The sequence below is a fragment of the Haliaeetus albicilla genome, chromosome 5, assembly GCF_947461875.1.
Source record: "Haliaeetus albicilla chromosome 5, bHalAlb1.1, whole genome shotgun sequence".
Taxonomy (NCBI): Eukaryota; Metazoa; Chordata; class Aves; order Accipitriformes; family Accipitridae; genus Haliaeetus; species Haliaeetus albicilla.
Window position 1 is genome coordinate 6,464,579 of NC_091487.1, and position 20,478 is coordinate 6,485,056.

At 53.0% G+C, this 20,478-nt stretch overlaps 3 protein-coding genes across 3 annotated transcripts in view; 1 reads left to right on the top strand and 2 right to left on the bottom strand.

Moving 5' to 3' along the window:
- Window positions 1-20,478, bottom strand: part of LOC104318720 (potassium channel subfamily K member 16) — a 110,193-nt gene that overhangs the window by 21,807 nt on the left and 67,908 nt on the right. The window lies entirely within an intron of this gene.
- LOC138685310 (inositol 1,4,5-trisphosphate receptor-interacting protein-like 1) lies at window positions 11,955-13,155 on the bottom strand. Its single transcript, XM_069782965.1, has one exon. The coding sequence runs from the start codon at window positions 13,030-13,032 to the stop codon at window positions 12,139-12,141; it is 894 nt and encodes a 297-aa protein (XP_069639066.1). The 5' UTR covers window positions 13,033-13,155; the 3' UTR covers window positions 11,955-12,138.
- LOC138685379 (inositol 1,4,5-trisphosphate receptor-interacting protein-like 1) lies at window positions 13,201-15,620 on the top strand. The gene has a single exon (XM_069783172.1). The coding sequence runs from the start codon at window positions 14,079-14,081 to the stop codon at window positions 15,618-15,620; it is 1,542 nt and encodes a 513-aa protein (XP_069639273.1). The 5' UTR covers window positions 13,201-14,078.

Genomic DNA, 20,478 nt, shown 5'->3' on the forward strand with positions numbered 1-20,478 from the left:
CAATGTTGGAGGAACGGTGCGCAGAGCTTTCGCTCTGCTCCACGATGTGCCGAGGACACAGGAGCGCGTTTGAAACGTTTGTGGGCTCAAGCGCGCGGTGCGAGGAAGAGACAGGAGGAGCTAGAGGCCTCGGCTCGGTCCCAGAGCAACGACATCGCTGGCCTAGGGGACACTTGCTGGGAAGAGTCCTGTGACTGGAGTGCAGTGACGGACCCTTCCAGGCTCTTCAGGAGAGAGAGGCAGGGCAGGCGAGGCGGAGGGGCAGCGCTGTATGTAAAGGAGGGGTCGGACTGTACAGCGCTTGCAGCTGGGGACGACATGGTTGAGAGCCTCTGCGTAAAGATTAGGGGAAAAGCTAAGAAAGCGGACGTCCTTGCAGGAGTCTGCTGTGGATCACCCAGCCAGGATGAGGACGCCAACGTATGAATCCATGAGGAATCACGGGAAATCTCTGGATCAGTCGCCCTGTGTCGTCCTTATGGGCGGCTCCAGCTGCCCAGCTGCGAACTGGGGCTGTCACAGAGCAGACATGAACAGGCCCGGGAAATTCCTGAAGCCCACGTTGAAGACAACTCTTTGATACGGGTACTACGGGAGCCGACTAGGAAGGGTGCCCTCCTAGGCCTGTTGTTCGTACATAGAGAGGGTCTTGTGGGTGAAGTGATGATTGGTGGCTGTCTTGGCCATAGTGATCAGAAAATGGTCGAGTTTAAAATCGTTGGCGATATGGGAAACCCTGTCCGCAGAGCTAGTCCCCTGGATTCTGGGAGAGCAGACTTTAGGCTGCTCAAGGAGCTAGTTAGCAAGGTCCCCTGGGAATCTGCTCTCGAGGGTATCGTTGCCCGTAAATGCCGGTCACTTTTTTAGATCCCAGGAGCGGGCAATTGCAATGTGTCGCAAGTCAAGCAAGGGGGGCGGAAGGGCTGTTTGGCTGTAGACCCTGGCGCTATAAGAAGTAGTGGCTGATGGCCACCGTGTGGCAGAAGATGTGCACTCATAGCTGTATTTGGTACACCTCCAGTGGAAATTCAATGATGGTGTATGGGCGAAGATTTGCAAGCTTTTCAATAATTGTCGCATCGAAAGAGCTGTCTAACTATGTCGAAGCGCTAGAGAAGCTCAGGCTTCTCCCCGTTTTCAGTTAGACTGTGCAGGACATGGCCGGTTCTTCCGTGATGCGCAAAGCTACCAGAACCTTCTTTGCCTAGTGATGGATCTTTGGAAAGTGAAGTTAACGCTGAGATGAGATGCTATCGCTGCATCTTTTGCACCGGTGGTTTTGCCTCTGTGACCTGACCTTTCCCCCAAAAAAGTTTGTTTCACTGAAAAATAGCCATAAGACTGTGTTTACGTTGCATCTTTGCTGGTTCAAAGAGGTGAAGTACATTATGGCTTTGGTATATGAAGGCAAGAAGAGAAACATGTTATTTGCGTAAGACCTTCCACGTGAATTTTTGCATTTGAATACACCCATGGTATTCCAGTTTAGTGCTTTGCATCCCCCCAGCTTCAAAGAGCAAGCTCTGAGCTAGAGTTAAAGACAGTTTGCTGATCTCTCCTCTTGAACACGTTGCTTGTTTCTTGCTCCTTTTTTTCCCTCTTGTGTACCTCTGAGCTTTTGAACCAATGAAAGCAGGTTCATCTCGCAAAGTTCTTTTGATCAAGGACAAGGCTCAGGATGTGGGGGACAAAGAAGAATTACCAGCACTGACTGGGGCCAGGAAGACAATGCAATCTGCTTAGCCCTCTGCATCCCAACGGATTGTTACCACAAAGTCAGGTTTGCCAGTGACCTAGGCTAAAGCGTTTTCATCATGTTAACTGGTTTCCATTCCAAGCGGCTGCAGGTTTTCCAGGCTCTTTGGCAACTTCCTGTCACTTCCTCAGAGTTGCTCACCCTTATGAAGGCTCTTCTTGGAGAGGGGTATCCTGGGTCGAACTTTCTCTTTTCTGTATTCTGTAAAAATCCCGAGCCACTGACAACTCTGGCCACACCTGCATTATTAAAAACTGTTCTTGAGCAGTTTGTTTTCTGACTCCCAGAGGATAAGTGGCACAGATAGCCAGATGCTGCAGGATCCCCATCCCAGTTGTGTTCAGGCACAACTGAACATCCACTGTACAGCCCCGGGGTCCCAGCAGTGCCCCAGCCAGCAGCTGTCTCTTGCCCAAGAGCATGCTGTAGGACCTGCCTGGCAGCACTGGAAGCTTGCTGCCAGTTGTCACCTTTCCCTGAGTCCCTTGGCTCTCATGCTACAGAGACACAATTCCTCTGAAGAAGGGAATTAGTACAGTCCAGGGCTAGTTCCTGGGAGTCCCAAGATGCCAAGGGAGGAGGGCTGTCAGGAGCAGGCTGCATAAGAAGGAAGGTTGTTGTCCGGTTTTCTGTGCAACTGTGAGGACCTTTAAAGGACCTTAAAAGAGTCTGTAGGCACGAGGGATGCTCATGTTGCAAGCTCACAACTGTAAGAAAAGCTCGCAATAAAAGAAGTGCTTCAGACAGGACATAGATTCATCCGCGCCTGGCGCTGTTCATTGAGTAATAGCCAGGTCGCAGTTGCACATGAGCCTGCGGGCCACGCCACTGGCCCCGAGTAAGCATCCCAAGAGGTGTGCCTAGGTGCAGGGGTGGTTGAGGACAGCACGATGTCTAGAGAGGATGCCACAGGCTATACTGTCCTGTCTGTGTGGAGAAGCTGCTCTGGGGACCGTTCGTTTCAAGAGGTGGATGCCCTGGCTCGGCAACAGGCTGGTGCTGCAGCTCTGTCAACAGGTAGCAGGATGACACCCATACACTGCACCACACCACGAATGTCCAGCACCACATCTCCCCAAGCAGGAAGGCTGAGGGAGATCTAATTGCTGTCTTCCACTACCCAAAGCCTGTCTTTTCTGAGAGGTGCACAATGAAAGAATGTGTCACACATTGCACCGAGGGAAGCATGCCATGAGAGCAGATAAGCCCTGGAAGAAGCAGCCAGAGAGGGTGGGGAATCTCCTTCTTTGGCAACATTAGAAGTTCAGCTGGACAAGACCCTGAGGGACATGTCCTAACTTTGGTGTTAGCCCTGCTTTAATCAGGGGGTGAGACTAAAGACCTCCAGAGGTCTCTTCCGACCCAAATTCTCTATGTTACTCTGTGAGCGTGAGGATCAAACGGCCTTGGTGACCTTGTTGTGCGGGTGAAAGACCTTATAGTGCAGGTGTTTCCATTGTTCTGGAGGCCTTCAGGTGGAGCTACCAGCAATGAAAGCATTGTCCAAAGATTGTTGGAGGGGACACTGTTGATGGTGGGGGAGTCTTTTCATTGACGATGACAACAGCATAGATAAGCTTGTACAAAACCGCATTACTTGAAGCCCTAATGTATATGATGAACAAAAGAAAGAGCCAGCACAGGTCTCCAAATGAGCTGTTAGTGATGGCAGATATATCACTGAGCAAAAGCAGGTGCTGTTTACAGTTGCCAGCCCTGCGGCCAGGAGTCACCCAGCACTTGGGCAGTTTTCCATGCTGGGCTGCCTGGCACAGCAGCCCTTACCTCCTGCATACTAGAGCTCTTATCTCAGTATCAGCCAGCTAGCAAAGGCAAGTGACCAGCTTCGGCATCTTCTTCACTCATGGAAACCCACCCATTTCCGTGACAGCTGTCCGCAGGAATTGGGCTTGCAGATCTTAAATACGAAACCGGGAAGTCTGAGGATCTCTGCTGAAGAAAGCTTTAGCATAAGTGTTTAATAATCTGGCATAAGATCACAGCATAAAAAAAAAATGACCCGTGTTAGAAGACTGAATGTTCTGACCACAGTTACGAGTAACAGATATTTCTAGGAGAGATGTAAGAAAGTGTAAAAATGAGGGTCATCTACCAGTTTTAGCCCTAAGCACAACAGGAAGTACAACCACAATCACATGGTAAGGCATTTCCATGGCAACTGACAACATTTTCCATTAAGCTGGAATTAACTTCAGGCTATAATCTGCCTAAGGACACAGAACGCATAGGGATGCAGCAAGATAGCTAACACCATACGCAGAAAAAGAAAAAGGCTGAACTGTGGGTATGATGGGAGCGGGAAGGAGCAAGAGCAGGACTCGGCATAAGAAAACCCTGTCCCAACACGTCGTGTCACGGGCAGGAAATGCTCCCTGCCCTCCATTACCACCGGATCACGCTACGTGGGTGTCCCTGCAATGCACTGGGTAAATAATGCGGGTGCAAGAAGTCTGCATTGCTTCTCTTTCCCAGGTCCCATAATTGCGTCATGGGTCTGTCCTAGCTTAGGAACAAAAATTATTCATTAACAACTGCCTTACCAGACACACTGATACCGAAAAGCCGGTCGAAGAAACTCTCCAAGACTCGTTTTGGAGTTTTAGAAAGCAGGCGTTCTTTGTTGCAGCGCTGGATGCACGGGGGATAGTTCCACCTAGCGTGCATACCACAGCTTTAGCACAAACAGGTTCTGTAGAATAACTAATTGCACATTAATCAGATGAGTATACATATACATAAAAATGACTGTAACTGATTATCATAGTACTGCCTACATTCGATCATGCGCAATGAAGGATCCATTTGAGTCGAAGGGCTGCTTTTGCGACCACCGACCCATTTGAAGCTCTCGTTGGCTGCCCTTGAAGTCTTTATTCTTGTCCTTGTTCTTTGATCTTGAAGCTTAAGGCAGTTTCAATCACACGTGGCCAGTTTCAACATTGTTCTCATCTAGCGGACAGGAACATCTAGTCATAAGAGCAAAGAACTGCAAAACTTAGCAGTAACCACCTGCTTTAGGGTGGCTTCGAGGATTCCCGAGAAGGTAAACACACACACACGCACACACACTGACTATAGCGGAAGAAGCAAGCATTTTATTAACTACACACATGTGTTACGCTAAGGGTATCTTACAATGCAAAAAAACCCCAAACCTATTAACATACCGACCCAAGGACTGTGAAGAAGAAGAAGAACCATCTGTACATTCTGTACATTCTTGTGTCGTCTTGCGCCGCAAGCTCAGCCCAGCAGTCGGTAGGTGCCAGCTTTACGTGGGCGTCCCCACGGAGGCAACGGTGACCTTGCCATACACCGGCCCACTGCTCTTTGGAAAACCCCAGTATTTTATACATTTGTGGAGGAACGGCTGTCGACGCTCACGGCCAATGAGTGCCGAAACACGCCTCGATTGCAACATAGGGAGCCTACGGCACATGCGCCCGCTGGCCAGGCGCGCTGCACGTGCCATAGCCATCCCTTCTGTTGGTTCATGGGCACACGGCAAATTACCATAATCCATCAGTCACGATGCTCTAACCAACAGCAGGACTTTTGCAAGGTAAGCAAAATTATGTGTGGTGCCTTGTATTCCTCCGTTATTGCATGTACTACCTCCCCTAACATTGCTCTACTTTCTTATCCCCATGGTCAGCATTTCAAACAATAGACAATAAACTATCTGCTCCCTGTGCTGACTGCGTTTTTTAGTTATCTACTTCTTACTCAGTGTTCATCCACGGACCAAAATTCCATCTTTTAACCCTTCTGTACACACCACCTCTGCTAGTTAATTGCTTGGCTATACTTTTGTCTATTGTTTCAGTCATAGTGTTAGTATAAGATTTCTAATAATTATTTACCAAATCTCACTTTTACAGTCACCTAGCAGCAAACCAGTTTCCACGGCTGGTACAAAATATTAAAACCATCAGAATATTTAGATACACCATACAGAACGTATGGAAATATGCTATCAATTCCCCCCTTTCTGTTTCAGGCTACTAACTCTTTTAGTAGTCTCACTTGAACATAGATTGTGTCACAGCTCGTTTAAGACAGCTAGAAGTGATGCGGATTATAACAACGATGATAAATACTTCTCTTGTTTCGTTGGTGCGACGAGGGAAAGCTTCAGGCTACCCAGTAACGGTATCAACTAGAACTAGGATACAGCAACATCCCTCTTTTTGAAGCAATTCTGTAAAATCAATTTGCCAACATTTTCCTGGAGAATTTCCTTGTTTCGTAATTCCCAAAGTGACTTTATTATTGGTTTGGGGATTATTGCGTATACAAATTTCACACCCAATTGTAATTATTCAAATAACTTTTGTCATATCTCTATTCAAAATACACGTTTGTAAATGTTTAACAAGGTTTTCTGTTCCCTAATGTACTTTGTTATTTTCAGCCCGGGCAACTTCTCTCATTATTGTGGGTAGGACTATTATTTGACCTGGTGGTGTTACAGCCCATCCTGTTTCATTTTTATTAGCCTGCAATTTAATAATTAATTCTTCACCTTTTTCATTATAATTTGGAGCATCTTTCGGTAAACTTACACTTTCCTCTGGAACTAGTCCTAGGATGCCTTTTTCTGCAGCCTCTTTAGCAGCTCTATCAGCCAATCGGTTACCTGTTTCAAGGACAGTCCTACCTGGCTGATGTGCTTTACAGTGCGTTATCGTGACTGCTGTTGGCTTTTGAATGGCTTCTAACAATTTCAGTATTTGTTCTGCATGCTGAGTGGTGGTTCCTTGTGCAGATAACAGTCCTCTTTCTTTCCATATTGCTCCATGTGCATGTACTACCCCAAAAGCATACTTTGAGTCTGTCCAAATGTCGATTCGCTTTCCTTGACTTAGTTCCAGTGCTCGAGTAAGAGCTATCAATTCAGCCTTTTGGGCAGATACATTTGAAGGCAAAGCTCGTGATTCAATTACCTTCTCAGCAGTGGTTACCGCATATCCTGATAAACGTTCTCCTTCACGGATGAAACTGCTTCCGTCGGTATATAGTTTCCAATCTGCTTCTTCCAGTGGCACACCTCGGAGACCCGGTTGGCTGGAGTAGACTTCTTCAATTGTCTGCAGGCAGTCATGTTCCAGTTCTCCTTCAACTTGATCAGTTGTTAAAAACACAGCAGGGTAAACAATCTTCTGTCTCAGCTGCAATTAACAGGTCATCCACATATTGCAACAAGATTCCTTGATTATTTTCTTTCTTCCAAATCTCTAATTCTCGTGCCAATTGACTTCCAAAAATGGCAGGGCTGTTCTTAAAGCCTTGAGGCAAGACTGTCCATGTATATTGTGTTTTTCTCCCAGTCTCAGGATTTTCCCATTCAAAAGCAAAAAGCTCTTGACTATTGGGATCCAAGGCAATACAGAAAAAGGCACCTTTCAAGCCTAACACTGTGAACCGTTCTTGTTTCTCCGTTAGGGTTGTTAACAAAGTATAAGGATTTGCTACTACCGGGTGAATATCTTGTACTATTTGATTTATCGCTCTGAGGTCTTGAACTAACCTGTAATCTTTTCCATTAGCCTTTTTAACAGGCAAGGTTGGGGTGTTATATTTGGATTCACATTCTATTAACAATTTGTACTTTAGAAACTTTTGTGTTATCGGTACTAACTCTTTCCGGCTTTCCAGTTTTAGGGGGTATTGTTTAATTCTTACCGGACTCGATCCTGGCTTTAAATCAATTCTCACAGGCTCTGCTCTTTTGGATTTACCAGGAACTTCCCCAGCCCAGACGATTGGAATGACAGCATTATTTACTTCGACCGGTATGATCCTCTGCTTTCGGTAGCCGTCCTGTAACAACAAAGCCACTGCTTCGATATGTTTAGTTTCTGGAATTAAAATTTTAATCTCACCATTTTTAAATTTAATTTCTGCTTCCAGTTTCTCAAGTAGGTCTCTCCCTAACAGGGGTTTAGGAGAATTTGGCAAATACAGAAACCGATGAGTGACCCATTGCTTTCCTAATTTCATTGTCAAAGGCTTAGAGAAGGGTCTAGCCTCTCGTTCACCTGTCGCACCAACAACACTAATTCCTTCAGAACTTAACTCCCCCTCTAAGGTGTTTAAAACCGAAAAGGTGGCTCCAGTGTCAACTAAAAATTCAATTTTATGTTCTCCCAGGTTAGCTGTAACCAGAGGTTCTGCTGGGAGACTCCCCTCCGGTCCCTGTCAGATACTTTCACTCAACTTCCCTAAGAAAGGGGGAACTTGCTGAGATTGTGCGGTCGAAATTGGGGTCACTTGTGACCTTGTAGGTCTCAGGGGCCATTCCCCTTTCCAGTGACCTTCTTGTTTACAGTATGCACGCTGATTCGGTCCCAGGGGCTGGTTTAATCCCACTGGTGACCCCAGTCCAGTTCCTCTCCTTTGTCCCACGCCAGCTCCTACTTCCAGAGCAGCTACTAACCTTGCATTCATTTTACTCTGTAATTCATCTCTATTTCTGTATGCCACCCAAGCAACTTCTAATAATTTTCCCCAATCTCGAGAATCTGCTCCTTGTAATTCTTGTAATTTCCTTCTGATATCATCAGAGGATTGACCTATAAATAAAGGAGCCAATTGAGCTCTTCCTTCTTCAGACTCAGGATCCATATTAGTATATTTCCTAGCATCTTTCCAATCAGGATCCTGAGTCTGAATCATTGTTTCAAAAGCGTGGGCTGTTTGATCAGCGTTTTCTTGATAGCTCCCAGGTGCTACTTTCCAATTATTTAAATCCACAATAGAAAAGGGTACTTTAATAGTTGCCACACCCTCAATCTCCCTTGCCGCGACGTGAGGCCATTTCCTCTCGTCCTATCTCCAGCCCCCTGGAGAGACCAGCACCCACCTCACTGCAACCCCCCTTCAGGTACTCGTAGAGAGCTATAAGGTCTCCCCTCAGCCTCCTCTTCTCTAGACTAAACAGCCCCAGCTCCCTCAGCCGCTCCTCATAAGACTTATGCTCCAGGCCCCTCACCAACTTGGTTGCCCTTCTCTGAACACGCCCCAGCAACTCCTCTCCTCCTATCGCTTCCTGCCTGAGAAAAGCGACCGACACCCACAACCTCCTTTCTGGTAGTGGTAGAGAGCGATAAGGTCTCCCTCCCCCCCTCAGCCTCCTGTTCTCCAGGCTAAACAACCCCAGCTCCCTCAGCCGCTCCTCAAAAGGCCTGTTCTCTACACCCTTCCCCGGCTTCGCTGCTCTTCTTTGGACGCGCTCCAGCACCTCAATGACTTTCCTGTAGCGAGGGGCCCAAAACTGAACATGCTAGTCGAGGTGAGGTCTCACCAGTGCCGAGGCCAGGGCGGGATGATCGCTTCCCTAATCCTGCTGGCCACGCTATTTCTGATACAAGCCAGGATGCTCCTGGCCTTCTTGGCCACCTGGGCACGCTGCCGGCCGTCAGCTGACACCCCCAGGTCCTTTTCCGCCAGGCAGCTTTCCAGCCACTCTTCCCCAAGCCTATAGCATTGTGTGGGGCTGTTAAAACCCAAGCGCAGGACCCGGCACTTGGCCTTGTTGAATCCCATACAGTTGGCCTCAGCCCATCGATCCAGCCTGTCCAGATCCCTCTGTCGAGCCTTTCTACCCTCAAGCAGATCAACACTCCCGCCCAGCTCAGTGTCATCTGCAAACTGACTGAGCGTGCGCTCGATCCCCTCATGCGGATCATTGGTAAAGATATTGAACAGAACTCACCCCAATACTGAGCCCTGGAGAACACCACTTGTGACCGGCCGCCAGCTAGATGTAACTCCCTTCACCGCAACTCTCTCTCATATCTCTGAGAGCATTGTCCACTTGCTTCTTGAATACCAACAGGCTTGGGGCCGTGACCCTTTCCGGGGAGGGGCTTGTTCCACTGCTTGACCACCCTCTCGCTGAAGAACTTTTTCCTGCTATCCAGTCGGAACTTCCCTTGACGCAGCTTTAAGCCATTCCTTCGTGTCCTATCACCGGACCCCAGGGAGAAGAGATCGGCACCTCCCTCTCCGCTCCCCGTCCTGAGGAAGTTGTAGGCAGCCATGAGGCCAGCCCTCGGTCTCCTCTCCTCTAGGCTGAACAAACCCAGCGTCCCCAGCTGCACCTCATCAGGACATGCCCGCTAGTCCTTTCACTGTCTTCGCTGCCCTCCTTTGGACACGTTCTAATATCTTTACGTCCTGCTTACATTGTGGAGCCCAAAGCTGCACACGGTACGTGAGGTGAGGCCGCACCCCTCCTGAGCGTGGTGGGTCAATCCCTTCTTTCCCCCGGCTACCTCTACTGTGCCTAACGCGCCCCAGGAGATGGCTGGCCTGTTGGGCCGCCAGGGCACGTTGTTGACTCCTACCGCGCTTACCACCAACCAAGACGCCCCAGATCCCTTTCCAGAGCCCATACCTTCCCGTCGGCCGCCTAAGTTCCCAAAGGAGACCCCTGGTCAGCCAAGCCACCCTTCTGCCCCTCTTGCTTGACTTGCGACGCATTGCAATTGCCCGCTCCTGTGCCCTTAAGAAACGGCTCTTAAAAAGTGACCGGCATTTACGGGCAACGATACCCTCGAGAGCAGATTCCCAGGGGACCTTGCTAACTAGCTCCTTGAGCAGCCTAAAGTCTGCTCTCCCAGAATCCAGGGGACTAGCTCTGCGGACAGGGTTTCCCATATCGCCAACGATTTTAAACTCGACCATTTTCTGATCACTATGGCCAAGACAGCCACCAATCATCACTTCACCCACAAGACCCTCTCTATGTACGAACAACAGGCCTAGGAGGGCACCCTTCCTAGTCGGCTCCCGTAGTACCCGTATCAAAGAGTTGTCTTCAACGTGGGCTTCAGGAATTTCCCGGGCCTGTTCATGTCTGCTCTGTGACAGCCCCAGTTCGCAGCTGGGCAGCTGGAGCCGCCCATAAGGACGACACAGGGCGACTGATCCAGAGATTTCCCGTGATTCCTCATGGATTCATACGTTGGCGTCCTCATCCTGGCTGGGTGATCCACAGCAGACTCCTGCAAGGACGTCCGCTTTCTTAGCTTTTCCCCTAATCTTTACGCAGAGGCTCTCAACCATGTCGTCCCCAGCTGCAAGCGCTGTACAGTCCGACCCCTCCTTTACATACAGCGCTGCCCCTCCGCCTCGCCTGCCCTGCCTCTCTCTCCTGAAGAGCCTGGAAGGGTCCGTCACTGCACTCCAGTCACAGGACTCTTCCCAGCAAGTGTCCCCTAGGCCAGCGATGTCGTTGCTCTGGGACCGAGCCGAGGCCTCTAGCTCCTCCTGTCTCTTCCTCGCACCGCGCGCTTGAGCCCACAAACGTTTCAAACGCGCTCCTGTGTCCTCGGCACATCGTGGAGCAGAGCGAAAGCTCTGCGCACCGTTCCTCCAACATTGTCGCGCCATCCCTAGCTTATCACTAGCAGGACTGATTTTACCCCTTCCCCCCTCCAAACCTAGTTTAAAGCTCTTTCAGTCAGCCCCGCTCGCTCGTGAGCAAAAATACTTTTCCCCCCTTGAGAATGGGGGAATCTTGTCAGGCCCCAGCAGGCCTGGTGTCGCGTAGACCATCCCATGGTTGAAAAACTCCAAATTCTGGCAGTGACGCTAGCCTCGGAGCCAGGTGCCGATACGCTGCGTCCGCCTGTGTGTTTCGATGTCATTCCCTCCAGCTGGGAGGACAGAGGAGAATACTACCTGTGCTCCTGACCCCTCTACCAATCTGCCCGAGGCCCTCAAGTCTCTTTTGCTCGCCCTTGGAATTCTCATCACGACTTCCTTGGTACCCACACGAAAAAGCAAAAGCGGCTAACAGTGAGGGCCGTACAAGGCTCACGAGTTTCCCGGGAACGCCTTCAACCCGAGCCGCAGGGAGGCAGGCGGCTTCCCAAAAAGGCAGGTCTGGTCGGCAGACCGGGGCAGGAGTGAATGAATTCTTTACGTTGCTTTGCCTGGGCGTGTAGCTCGTGCTCTACCTACTGAACTGTCCTCTCTCAACCCGCAAGCTTTCCCACTTTTACCCTTCAGATTCTCTCCACCGTGCCACTGCGGGCAAGGCACTGAGGAGCTGCGTGATGATGCCAAGCTGCCTGCTGGCATTAACCCGCAGCACCTGGGAAGCCAAAGCCCAGTGAATCACTGAGACCAGAGCCCACTGCACCAGCTCTTCTGCAAGATGCTCCCCGACGCCGTGGCAGCTGAGCTGTCAGCACCCTATGCCCGCATTCCCCGACCCAGAGACGCACGGACACTCACGGACACGGCCTTTGTCCAAACAAGAGATTTATTGACACCTTTGCGCACGGTGGATCTCCCGGAGGGAATGGACTCTCCGGCCACGTCCTGCTGCTGGTAACGCTGGTCTCTGCCTACTCGATGCTCAGCAAGGTGTCCAAGCCATCTTGCTGCACCACAAATGTCATCACAATCAGCAGGGGACTATTGGAAGCGTTCGTCAGCCGGAGCTTGCAGGAGCGCCTGGAGGGCAGCACGGTTAAGCGGTGGTGTCTCGACTGAGGCAAAAGCTTCCAGGATGCTTTTACCAAGAACTGGAACCAGCGGGTGGTTTTCTCCATGTCTAGGTAGGGGCCGGTGCAGAGGGTGCCTAGGAGGCTGGGACTCTGATTTTTCCTCAGCTTCTCCTCGGGGTGGTGCAGGAAGCACAGCATGTCCTCCACCAGCTGCTCCCTCGTGCAGGTGCACTCCAGCTCCACGCGGAGCCTGGAGTTCCTCGCTGGACTCTCCCCCCTGTTGCCCAACTCCAGGTGGAAGGAGTGCCCACGGGGCGGGTTCAGGGGCACGAGCAGGTTGTAGGCAGCATCATCCTTACAGAGACTCCAACCTTCTAAGGCGCTTCTCAAAACGACAGCTGGCTTCAGTCGCGGCATAAAACTATTCCTGGAAAGCATTTGGCACATATGGAGAAGTTCATCCACCATCTTATCCACCATCATGAACGATTCTGGCAGGTCCAGGAGGCGCTTGAGCGAAATTCTGCCCACATCCACTGCAACACAGGAATTTACTTCTTCCTCCTCCTTAGCCGCCTCCTTGCTACTGCTGGCTGGCTGACGGCTCCTTTTCCTGAGCCACCAGCAGAGCCCGAAGAGCAGGAGCAGGACTCGAGCAACAGCCGGGAACTGCCACTGCTCCAAGGCAGCAAAGAGCAGGGCTCCCCAGGCAAAGCCGCTCTGCTCCAGCTCCTGCAGAGCATTCCGGATGATGCTTTGCACAACCAGGCCGAAGAATTGTCTGGCAGCCATGGCCTGCAGGAGGAGGGAGAGAAGGGGTTCAGTGGGGCTGGGAGGGAGGGAGCTGGCGTCGGGGGGAGCAGGGCCGGGAGCCGCAGGGAGCTGGGGGCAGGTAGGAGAGGGGGCGAGGCAGCTGGGAGGCAGCAAGGCCTGCGCCCAGCCCCGGTGGAGGCCGAGAACCCACCCCCCCGGGGGCCCGCGTTTCTGCCCCGGCCCTCGTCCAGCCCAGCCTCCCCCCGCCTGCGCACTCACCGCTCGCCCAGGCTGTACTGGGGCAGCGCTGCCGGCTGGTGCCTTTTATACCCCCCCCCATTGTGACTCGGCCCCTCTGATGTCACAGGTGCCGGAGCGCATCACAGGCACGCCCGCCGGCCAGCCCCGGCCTTCGGCCTCACCCCGGCTCAGCGACTCCCGGCTGCCCTGGAGGACTGGTGAAGGCTGGGCTCGAGTTCGTTTTCTTCACGGGAGCTTGCGTGCTGCTTCATTTCGGATCGCTTGCCGTCTGCCTGCCGACGGCAATCTCACAATCAATCACGGAACGTCCTGAGTTGGAAGGGACCCCCGAGGGTCATCGAGTCCAACCCCTGACTCCGCACTGGGCAACCTCAAATATGTATCCTAGGATGAGAGTATGTGCAAACGCCGGCGGGCGTGCCTGTGATGCGCTCTGGCCCCTATGACATCAGAGGGGCCGAGTCACAATGGGGGGGGGGTATAAAAGGCACCAGCCGGCAGCGCTGCCCCAGTACAGCCTGGGCGAGCGGTGAGTGCGCAGGCGGGGGGAGGCTGGGCTGGACGAGGGCCGGGGCAGAAACGCGGGCCCCCGGGGGGGTGGGTTCTCGGCCTGCACCGAGGGCCCAGCCGCTGGCGGGAGCACCTCGGGCAGGGCACGGTGCCGCCGCCACCGGGGCTGGGCGCAGGCCTTGCTGCCTCCCAGCTGCCTCGCCCCCTCTCCTACCTGCCCCCAGCTCCCTGCGGCTCCCGGCCCTGCTGCCCCCGACGCCAGCTCCCTCCCTCCCAGCCCCACTGAACCCCTTCTCTCCCTCCTCCTGCAGGCCATGGCTGTGATACAATTCTTCACAATTCTTCTGGTTGTGCAAAGCATCCTCTGGAATGCTCATGTGGTCCACGATGAGCTGGATGAGGCCACACGCGAGCGCATGCGGCTGCGTGGGTGGTATCTCAGCCGGAAGATGACTCGGATGCTGCAGGAGCTGGAGCAGGGGACGCAGGAGCTGGAGCAGAGGACCCAGGAGCAGAGCGGCTTTGCCTGGGGAGCCCTGCTCTTTGCTGCCTTGCAGCAGTGGCAGTTCTGGGCCGTTGCTGGAGTCCTGCTCCTGCTCTTCGGGCTCTGCTGGTGGCTCAGGAAAAGGAGCCATGAGGTGGACAGCAGCAGTGACGAGGAGAGCTCTAGCAGTGACAGGGAGCAGGTGGAAGAGGAGGCAGAAGAAGACGACAGTGACAGTGATAATGATCTGGGAAGGTATTTTGAGGAGCACATACAGTGGCCAGTTCAAAACCTAGCCATGGACTATCAGGTGGTGAAGGACATCGTTGACAACTTCATCCTTGTCTTCAGAGAAATCTTGTCAAATAGTTTCTACCCAGTGCTGCAACCCGCCATCGGGGTGGGCAGCGCCTTCGAAGGTTGGAGTCCCCGCGAGGAAGACATCATCTACCGCCTGCTCGTGCCCCTGAAGCCCCCCCATGGGCACGCCTTCCACCTGGAGTTGGGCAACAGGGGGGAGACGCCAGCGAGGAACTTCTGCGTCCGCGTGGAGCTGGAGTGCACCTGCACGAGGGAGCAGCTGGCAGGAGAGATGCTGTGCTTCCTGCACCACCCCGAGGAGGAGCTTAGGAGGGATCAGGGTCCCAGCCTCCTACACACCCTCTGCACTGGCTCCTACCTAGATGTGCAGAAAACTGCCCGCTGGTTCTATCAACTGGTGAAAGCAGCCTGGGTGGCTTTGCCTCAGTCATCCACATGGCGTCTGACCATGCTGCCCTCCAGTCGCTCCTGCAAATTCCAGGTGACAGAACGCAACAACAAAACCCACATTATTGAGATGATGTTTGGGGTGCAGCAAGGCAATTCGGACATCTTCGTGAGCAGCCAGAATACAGAGGCCATCTTCACCCCAAGCACGACGTGGCCAGAGAGCTACGCTGTGGCAGAGGCGAAGTTCTTCAGGCATATGGCCAGGCAGGTCCCGCATGACAGCTTCCACCTCAGATGCCTGCAGGCCTGCGCCCGCATCCTGGTGGGCATAGGCTTTTCCACCTATACCCTGAAGACAGTTGTGATGCACCTCCTGACCACCATACCCCTGTCAGGCTGGCGCAGGAGGCATTTCGTGCAGCGGATGGAGGATATCATGCAATACCTGCACCGCTGCCTGGAGGAGAAACGCCTCGACCACTTCTTCTTCGGCAACGAGAGGGTGCCTGAGGAGATAGTCTTGCCCCCAGCCTTCCAAACGGCCGAACCACTCAACCTCTTCCAGCACCTGGTACAGGATCCGGCCGCCCACGACGAGGCAATGCTTGAGTATAGGCATCTGCAAGAACGGCTCACAAGACTGCTGTTCTACGGACACTGAAAGAGATCTTCACGCACAGAGCTGTGTTTGCGGGACTCACAGCTGATGGCAGACTACCACCTCATACCAGACTACCACCTCATACCGCAGGGAAAAAGAGGGAAGAATGCGGGACACAGAAAGTAAAGGGAAAACCCTGTAAAGCAGCCCTCTGTCAAGACTGTCAGCGTTCTCCTCTAGGCAGTCTCCCCAGCGCGGCAGATAGTGGTGACTACAGCGGCTACAAAGCCGACGTTCATCGTCCTTTCCCCTCACAGTCGCGGCCATGGTGGCGATTTCACATGGGCCCAGAAATTCTTCCTGGCAGCTCCAGCTGTGCGGGGACCAAGCACAAGGCAGCGCTGATGTGCCTCTGTGTGCCTCAGACTGCAGTCTGGACAGAGAAAGCACCCATGCTAGACGCTTCCTGAGGAGCTGGTGCTGCGGAACTGAGCACGCTGGACACAGAGAACACGCTCCTCATTTGGCAGTGGCAATCGCTGCCCCAGCTTTCCTACACAGCAAAAGCACACGCTGCGGAGTGGGACCCGATGCAGCCGACGGGGCCATTGCAAGGAGCCTTGCGACAGAGATGCCTGTTACCACGCGGACAGCGACCGCCCTCCCTCTCTGAGAGAGTCCATTCCCTCCGGGAGATCCACCGTGCGCAAAGGTGTCAATAAATCTCTTGTTTGGACAAAGGCCGTGTCCGTGAGTGTCCGTGCGTCTCTGGGTCGGGGAATGCGGGCATAGGGTGCTGACAGCTCAGCTGCCACAGCGTCGGGGAGCATCTTGCAGAAGAGCTGGTGCAGTGGGCTCTGGTCTCAGTGATTCACTGGGCTTTGGCTTCCCAGGTGCTGCGGGTTAATGCCAGCAGGCAGCTTGGCATCATCACGCAGCTCCTCAGTGCCTTGCCCGCAGTGGCACGGTGGAGAGAATCTGAAGGGTAAAAGTGGGAAAGCTTGCGGGTTGAGAGAGGACAGTTCAGTAGGTAGAGCACGAGCTACACGCCCAGGCAAAGCAACGTAAAGAATTCATTCACTCCTGCCCCGGTCTGCCGACCAGACCTGCCTTTTTGGGAAGCCGCCTGCCTCCCTGCGGCTCGGGTTGAAGGCGTTCCCGGGAAACTCGTGAGCCTTGTACGGCCCTCACTGTTAGCCGCTTTTGCTTTTTCGTGTGGGTACCAAGGAAGTCGTGATGAGAATTCCAAGGGCGAGCAAAAGAGACTTGAGGGCCTCGGGCAGATTGGTAGAGGGGTCAGGAGCACAGGTAGTATTCTCCTCTGTCCTCCCAGCTGGAGGGAATGACATCGAAACACACAGGCGGACGCAGCGTATCGGCACCTGGCTCCGAGGCTAGCGTCACTGCCAGAATTTGGAGTTTTTCAACCATGGGATGGTCTACGCGACACCAGGCCTGCTGGGGCCTGACAAGATTCCCCCATTCTCAAGGGGGGAAAAGTATTTTTGCTCACGAGCGAGCGGGGCTGACTGAAAGAGCTTTAAACTAGGTTTGGAGGGGGGAAGGGGTAAAATCAGTCCTGCTAGTGATAAGCTAGGGATGGCGCGACAATGTTGGAGGAACGGTGCGCAGAGCTTTCGCTCTGCTCCACGATGTGCCGAGGACACAGGAGCGCGTTTGAAACGTTTGTGGGCTCAAGCGCGCGGTGCGAGGAAGAGACAGGAGGAGCTAGAGGCCTCGGCTCGGTCCCAGAGCAACGACATCGCTGGCCTAGGGGACACTTGCTGGGAAGAGTCCTGTGACTGGAGTGCAGTGACGGACCCTTCCAGGCTCTTCAGGAGAGAGAGGCAGGGCAGGCGAGGCGGAGGGGCAGCGCTGTATGTAAAGGAGGGGTCGGACTGTACAGCGCTTGCAGCTGGGGACGACATGGTTGAGAGCCTCTGCGTAAAGATTAGGGGAAAAGCTAAGAAAGCGGACGTCCTTGCAGGAGTCTGCTGTGGATCACCCAGCCAGGATGAGGACGCCAACGTATGAATCCATGAGGAATCACGGGAAATCTCTGGATCAGTCGCCCTGTGTCGTCCTTATGGGCGGCTCCAGCTGCCCAGCTGCGAACTGGGGCTGTCACAGAGCAGACATGAACAGGCCCGGGAAATTCCTGAAGCCCACGTTGAAGACAACTCTTTGATACGGGTACTACGGGAGCCGACTAGGAAGGGTGCCCTCCTAGGCCTGTTGTTCGTACATAGAGAGGGTCTTGTGGGTGAAGTGATGATTGGTGGCTGTCTTGGCCATAGTGATCAGAAAATGGTCGAGTTTAAAATCGTTGGCGATATGGGAAACCCTGTCCGCAGAGCTAGTCCCCTGGATTCTGGGAGAGCAGACTTTAGGCTGCTCAAGGAGCTAGTTAGCAAGGTCCCCTGGGAATCTGCTCTCGAGGGTATCGTTGCCCGTAAATGCCGGTCACTTTTTAAGAGCCGTTTCTTAAGGGCACAGGAGCGGGCAATTGCAATGCGTCGCAAGTCAAGCAAGAGGGGCAGAAGGGTGGCTTGGCTGACCAGGGGTCTCCTTTGGGAACTTAGGCGGCCGACGGGAAGGTATGGGCTCTGGAAAGGGATCTGGGGCGTCTTGGTTGGTGGTAAGCGCGGTAGGAGTCAACAACGTGCCCTGGCGGCCCAACAGGCCAGCCATCTCCTGGGGCGCGTTAGGCACAGTAGAGGTAGCCGGGGGAAAGAAGGGATTGACCCACCACGCTCAGGAGGGGTGCGGCCTCACCTCACGTACCGTGTGCAGCTTTGGGCTCCACAATGTAAGCAGGACGTAAAGATATTAGAACGTGTCCAAAGGAGGGCAGCGAAGACAGTGAAAGGACTAGCGGGCATGTCCTGATGAGGTGCAGCTGGGGACGCTGGGTTTGTTCAGCCTAGAGGAGAGGAGACCGAGGGCTGGCCTCATGGCTGCCTACAACTTCCTCAGGACGGGGAGCGGAGAGGGAGGTGCCGATCTCTTCTCCCTGGGGTCCGGTGATAGGACACGAAGGAATGGCTTAAAGCTGCGTCAAGGGAAGTTCCGACTGGATAGCAGGAAAAAGTTCTTCAGCGAGAGGGTGGTCAAGCAGTGGAACAAGCCCCTCCCCGGAAAGGGTCACGGCCCCAAGCCTGTTGGTATTCAAGAAGCAAGTGGACAATGCTCTCAGAGATATGAGAGAGAGTTGCGGTGAAGGGAGTTACATCTAGCTGGCGGCCGGTCACAAGTGGTGTTCTCCAGGGCTCAGTATTGGGGTGAGTTCTGTTCAATATCTTTACCAATGATCCGCATGAGGGGATCGAGCGCACGCTCAGTCAGTTTGCAGATGACACTGAGCTGGGCGGGAGTGTTGATCTGCTTGAGGGTAGAAAGGCTCGACAGAGGGATCTGGACAGGCTGGATCGATGGGCTGAGGCCAACTGTATGGGATTCAACAAGGCCAAGTGCCGGGTCCTGCGCTTGGGTTTTAACAGCCCCACACAATGCTATAGGCTTGGGGAAGAGTGGCTGGAAAGCTGCCTGGCGGAAAAGGACCTGGGGGTGTCAGCTGACGGCCGGCAGCGTGCCCAGGTGGCCAAGAAGGCCAGGAGCATCCTGGCTTGTATCAGAAATAGCGTGGCCAGCAGGATTAGGGAAGCGATCATCCCGCCCTGGCCTCGGCACTGGTGAGACCTCACCTCGACTAGCATGTTCAGTTTTGGGCCCCTCGCTACAGGAAAGTCATTGAGGTGCTGGAGCGCGTCCAAAGAAGAGCAGCGAAGCCGGGGAAGGGTGTAGAGAACAGGCCTTTTGAGGAGCGGCTGAGGGAGCTGGGGTTGTTTAGCCTGGAGAACAGGAGGCTGAGGGGGGGAGGGAGACCTTATCGCTCTCTACCACTACCAGAAAGGAGGTTGTGGGTGTCGGTCGCTTTTCTCAGGCAGGAAGCGATAGGAGGAGAGGAGTTGCTGGGGCGTGTTCAGAGAAGGGCAACCAAGTTGGTGAGGGGCCTGGAGCATAAGTCTTATGAGGAGCGGCTGAGGGAGCTGGGGCTGTTTAGTCTAGAGAAGAGGAGGCTGAGGGGAGACCTTATAGCTCTCTACGAGTACCTGAAGGGGGGTTGCAGTGAGGTGGGTGCTGGTCTCTCCAGGGGGCTGGAGATAGGACGAGAGGAAATGGCCTCACGTCGCGGCAAGGGAGATTGAGGGTGTGGCAACTATTAAAGTACCCTTTTCTATTGTGGATTTAAATAATTGGAAAGTAGCACCTGGGAGCTATCAAGAAAACGCTGATCAAACAGCCCACGCTTTTGAAACAATGATTCAGACTCAGGATCCTGATTGGAAAGATGCTAGGAAATATACTAATATGGATCCTGAGTCTGAAGAAGGAAGAGCTCAATTGGCTCCTTTATTTATAGGTCAATCCTCTGATGATATCAGAAGGAAATTACAAGAATTACAAGGAGCAGATTCTCGAGATTGGGGAAAATTATTAGAAGTTGCTTGGGTGGCATACAGAAATAGAGATGAATTACAGAGTAAAATGAATGCAAGGTTAGTAGCTGCTCTGGAAGTAGGAGCTGGCGTGGGACAAAGGAGAGGAACTGGACTGGGGTCACCAGTGGGATTAAACCAGCCCCTGGGACCGAATCAGCGTGCATACTGTAAACAAGAAGGTCACTGGAAAGGGGAATGGCCCCTGAGACCTACAAGGTCACAAGTGACCCCAATTTCGACCGCACAATCTCAGCAAGTTCCCCCTTTCTTAGGGAAGTTGAGTGAAAGTATCTGACAGGGACCGGAGGGGAGTCTCCCAGCAGAACCTCTGGTTACAGCTAACCTGGGAGAACATAAAATTGAATTTTTAGTTGACACTGGAGCCACCTTTTCGGTTTTAAACACCTTAGAGGGGG